A 4,561-nucleotide genomic window follows, 5' to 3' on the forward strand; every position below is an offset into this window, starting at 1 on the left:
AAAAAAGTGTCGAAGATCCGAGAAAAATGAAATTGGATGATAGATCGAATTTAATGGAAGCAATTCGTAATGCTGGTGGTATAGGAAGAGCGAAACTAAGACGTATAGTACCAGAAGAAAAAGGAAACCGTTGGTCCTCCGCATCTGTTGGAGGTGATTTAATGGCCGATTTGCATGCAAAATTAGCTCTCAGGAGAAAAGGAATTGCTGGATCTGGAGGTAGTGCTCTGGAAAGAATGTCCAGTATGATTCCTCCACCTCCTAAACCAAACGAAGCAGCTGCATCGGATAGAAATTCGGCTACTAGCGAATACGATTCTCAACCAGATACTGATGATTGGGACGAATAATAAATTACTCGATTATTGTTAATTATATATATATATATATGCAATTTTTTATTTAACTTTCAATTTTATGTTGAATAATATATTTTTATTATATTTAATATTTCATGTAAATTTCTTTCATTTATGTATAATAAAAATGAATTTATATAAAAATGAATTCATAACTTAAAAAACATTTATATAAGACGTTTTAAAATGCTCAAATTAAATCGTAAGATATTCAAATATAAAAATAAACTCAAAATGCAACATTTTTAAGTCGTGTTTTATCTGAATGGAAATTCTTGATAAGAATTCCTTCATTAAAATAAAGATCCTTTTGATTTTGTTTAAAAATTAAAAATAAATTCCAAAAGATTTTTACTGTTTTTCTAAAATTGAATCGTCATAATTGTCATCAATATTCAAAAATAAGATCATAACGGCAATGTATTTGTATGGTTATCGGTTTTGATTTAACACTTGACCCCAGATTACTGGACCAAGCATTTACATGGATTTATAAATGTTAGTTCTACTACAGGAATTTCTACTGCAGTTTTTGCTTGGTATTCGTAGTGTTTTTTTTCGTAAAAAAAAAAAAAAAGAAAAAAAATTTGTCGTTCCTTTATTAAGTCATTCATGTTTTAAACTATCGGTTAAGATGTCATATAACTTTGCAATCAATATTACCATTTATTCCCATAATTTCTTCTTTTATACAAATAAGTTTTATTTTATAAATATGTGATATGAATTATCATCTAAAATTTTTCAAAAAGTGTCATAGTTTGTTAAAATTCTTCGTATAAATATTCCTCGATAAATTGTTTAAATATTTTAATTTAATCTATGTGCATCGAAACAGTTTAATCAGAAATAAATGAAAAACATTCGTAATAAAGCATATAGAAGAATATTTTGTTACTCGAAAATACAAAATACAAAATATTCGAAATGTTCGAAAATTATGGATAATTTGTTGAATTGATTATGTTTTAAAAATTAAAAAAAAACAAGTAAACATAAAAAATAAAATAGAAAAAAAAAAGTGATAATTAATCGAAGAATTGAAAATTAGAAAATTTAAAAGTATAATAAAATTCTTTTTTGTGATGTTCAATTATTCAATTGTTCAATATATGGTTAAAAAGCAAACAATTATCTCTATTTTTATTTAAATATCAATTAGAAATTAGAATTTGGAAGAATTTGATAAATTAATGGAAATCTAAATTGCACAAAAGATGAAGAGTGATTCATAATTAAAGTACAAATGATTGATATGCTATTTTATGATAATTAGCAAATTTTCAAATAAGGTGAGTTGACTAGAATTATCCATATCGATATCAAACTGTAATGGAAAATTTAGCAACAAAGAAAAAAATGAATTTATAGAAATTATATTCGTTATGAAATTACAAATAAAATGATATATTTCTATTTAATCTACATACGTATAGATTACTGAAAAAATTAATGATCAACACGCTTTTCACACGTGACAAATAAAATGTTACAAACAATTTATTTGTGATATTACAATGTATCATTTACACCATATCTTTTCAAGAAAGAATCAAATTTTCAAGAATCTAATAAAATTGTAATTAAGCATTAAAATTAAAGATAAGAATACCAGAGATATGAAATCTCTCTTAAAAACTTTTGATTTAGCTATTTCTTTTTCACTCGAAACTTAAATAAATAATATTTCCGTTTAATTATATTCAATGAATAATCTAATTTTCTAAAAAAAAAAGTTACAATTTTTGTTTTTGGACAAGATAAATATTTCCGACATTCGAGAATTTAAAATAAATAATATTTTGAATTCGAATTTTAAAAATTAATTTGAAAATTGCTATTTTAATTAAAATATATTGAAATACTATATACAGATTTTTTGACATAATTCACAAAAATATAAATTTTTTCGTTCTTTTTACATAAAGAATTGCGATCTAACATATAATTAATATATATGAAGTAATATATATTTCGATGATAATTTATCTAAATACAATTTTATTTATATTTGATTCAATTTGTTGAACAGAATTTTTAAAAATTTGACATTATGGGAAGCAGCATAAAAATAATCACTACCACGGAATTAAACAATTCGCGGGTTAATAATTCGAATTATACAGAACTATTACCGATTGATATGCGATTCAACGAAGGTCATATTATTAGTATTGTATTTTACAGTGTGTTAATGATAATATCCGCCATCGGGAATACGACGGTGTTAATATTAATTACATGTCGTAAACGTGTATCGAAATCGAGGATACACATTATGTTAATGCACCTTGCGATCGCTGATCTACTTGTGAGTATCACTCAATATAAATTTTCTTCAACGTTAAACAAAAATAGAGGTGTGCATGTATTCAAACTTTGGATGAGATACTGATCAGACAAAATCGAGCGCTGAAAATGTAATAATATTACTATAATAAAAGTACATTGATGAATCAGAAATCTGAAAAATTTTTAAAATTCAATGTATCCATTCGAATCTTAAATTAATATTATAGAATATATGATAAAATAATTAAAAAAATTAATTGTTTAAAACTCGAAATGAAAGATCATGAAAGAACATTGTATTTATATTATATATATATAAATTTTTTTCAGATTTATGAGCATTTATCATGAAATTTATGATCAACCCAATTTAAGATTTAAATATTAAAAAATTGTGAAGGATAGATCAGTGCTTCATCCAACTTGGGGCACGGTTATTCATAATTTAATACCTTTTGTTATAAGAAAAAAATAAAAAAAAGAAAACGATTTTCAGGTTACTTTTTTAATGATGCCATTGGAGATTGGTTGGGCGATCACTGTTTCCTGGAAAGCAGGGGACGTGATGTGCCGAATAATGGCTTTCTTTAGAATATTTGGTCTGTATTTATCATCTTTTGTTCTGGTATGCATAAGTATGGATAGGTCAGTATATCGTAAGAGTTAAATTTACAATAATTGTTTATTATGAAAAATTAATTAATTACAATTGATTTTATAAATATATAATCACATTGAATATTCGGTATATTTTATGAAAAATTATATATTAGTAAAAAAAAAAAAAACTTGATATCAATTTTGATATCTATTTATTATTTCATTTTATAAATAATCCAGTTTGTTTAAAAAAAAAAAATAGAATATGATGAAAAATCATATATTAAAAAAATTTATGAAATAATATTTAGGAAGTCATATATTTTGGAATTAATTATAATATAATTATAAAAAAAAAAGCTTTTAAATGTTGTATTGATATTTAACTTTTTGCGATTTTTCTTTTAACGATTATCTTTTACTCTATTAATATTATATTTAATAAATGTATGCTATTAATACTAGCGTTATTTATTTTAATTATTTCACTTTAGATATTATGCAGTAATAAAACCACTTCAATTGTGGGATGTTGATAAAAGAGGTAAAATTATGCTATCCTTTGCTTGGATAGGATCTATTGTGTGTTCGTTACCTCAGGTATAATAATTAATTAAATAATTAATTCAGATAAAGAATTTTATATCTTTATTTTTGTTTTATATATATATTTTTTTTTGCATGATTTAATGTTTATTTTGAATGCAATCAATTTTGAAATAGAAAATTTCCTAAGGATATAAAAGATCTTTTCTAATATAATATTAATATAAATATTTATTAATTGTTATTGATTACAAATTTAACTTTTCTTATTACATATTTTTTTTTTTAGACGATTGTATTTCATCTAGAAACTCATCCAAATATCACATGGTATTCACAGTGTGTCACGTTTAATGCTTTTCCAACATATACTCATGAAATAACTTATTCTCTCTTTGGAATGATTATGATGTATTGGTTTCCTCTGGTGGTAATAATATATACTTATACGAGTATTTTATTGGAAATACGTAGAAGGTCAAAAAAAAGCGAAGATGGTACGAAAAAATTTATATTAAAGAAATCTTTTAGAAACAAAATTTTTTCTTTATTTATATTTTTTTCAAAAATAATAAATAAATATTAAAAAAATTAAGAATAATCTAAATAATGATATTGTACGAGTTTTTAAAATATTTTTTCAAAATTATTTTTTTTAAATTTATATATTTTTTAATATTTTTTTGTTTACTCAATATTTGAAACTCAATATTAAAAAATAATAATAATAAAATAAAAATAAAATAATTGTAAAAATAATAAAA

General features: G+C 22.7%; 2 protein-coding genes across 2 annotated transcripts in view; both read left to right on the forward strand.

The window, feature by feature from the left end:
- The window catches only part of LOC102676628 (WASH complex subunit 1), a 3,087-nt gene extending 2,583 nt beyond the window's left edge, over positions 1–504 (forward strand). Inside the window, 1 exon segment of the mRNA XM_006609487.2 lies at positions 8–504. Within this exon segment, the coding sequence (XP_006609550.2) occupies positions 8–350 (343 nt within the window). The 3' untranslated portion in view covers positions 351–504.
- Positions 505–1,496: 992 nt separating this feature from the next.
- Positions 1,497–4,561, forward strand: part of LOC102678569 (gonadotropin-releasing hormone II receptor) — a 3,935-nt gene continuing 870 nt past the window's right edge. The window contains exons 1-5 of the mRNA XM_006609411.2: positions 1,497–1,651; positions 2,392–2,670; positions 3,148–3,296; positions 3,746–3,851; positions 4,087–4,296. Of these exons, the coding sequence (XP_006609474.1) occupies positions 2,413–2,670; positions 3,148–3,296; positions 3,746–3,851; positions 4,087–4,296 (723 nt within the window). The 5' untranslated portion in view covers positions 1,497–1,651; positions 2,392–2,412. The remainder of the gene's footprint in view (positions 1,652–2,391; positions 2,671–3,147; positions 3,297–3,745; positions 3,852–4,086; positions 4,297–4,561) is intronic.

This window comes from Apis dorsata, unplaced genomic scaffold (genome assembly GCF_000469605.1).
Source record: "Apis dorsata unplaced genomic scaffold, Apis dorsata 1.3 scaffold_56, whole genome shotgun sequence".
Lineage (NCBI taxonomy): Eukaryota > Metazoa > Arthropoda > Insecta > Hymenoptera > Apidae > Apis > Apis dorsata.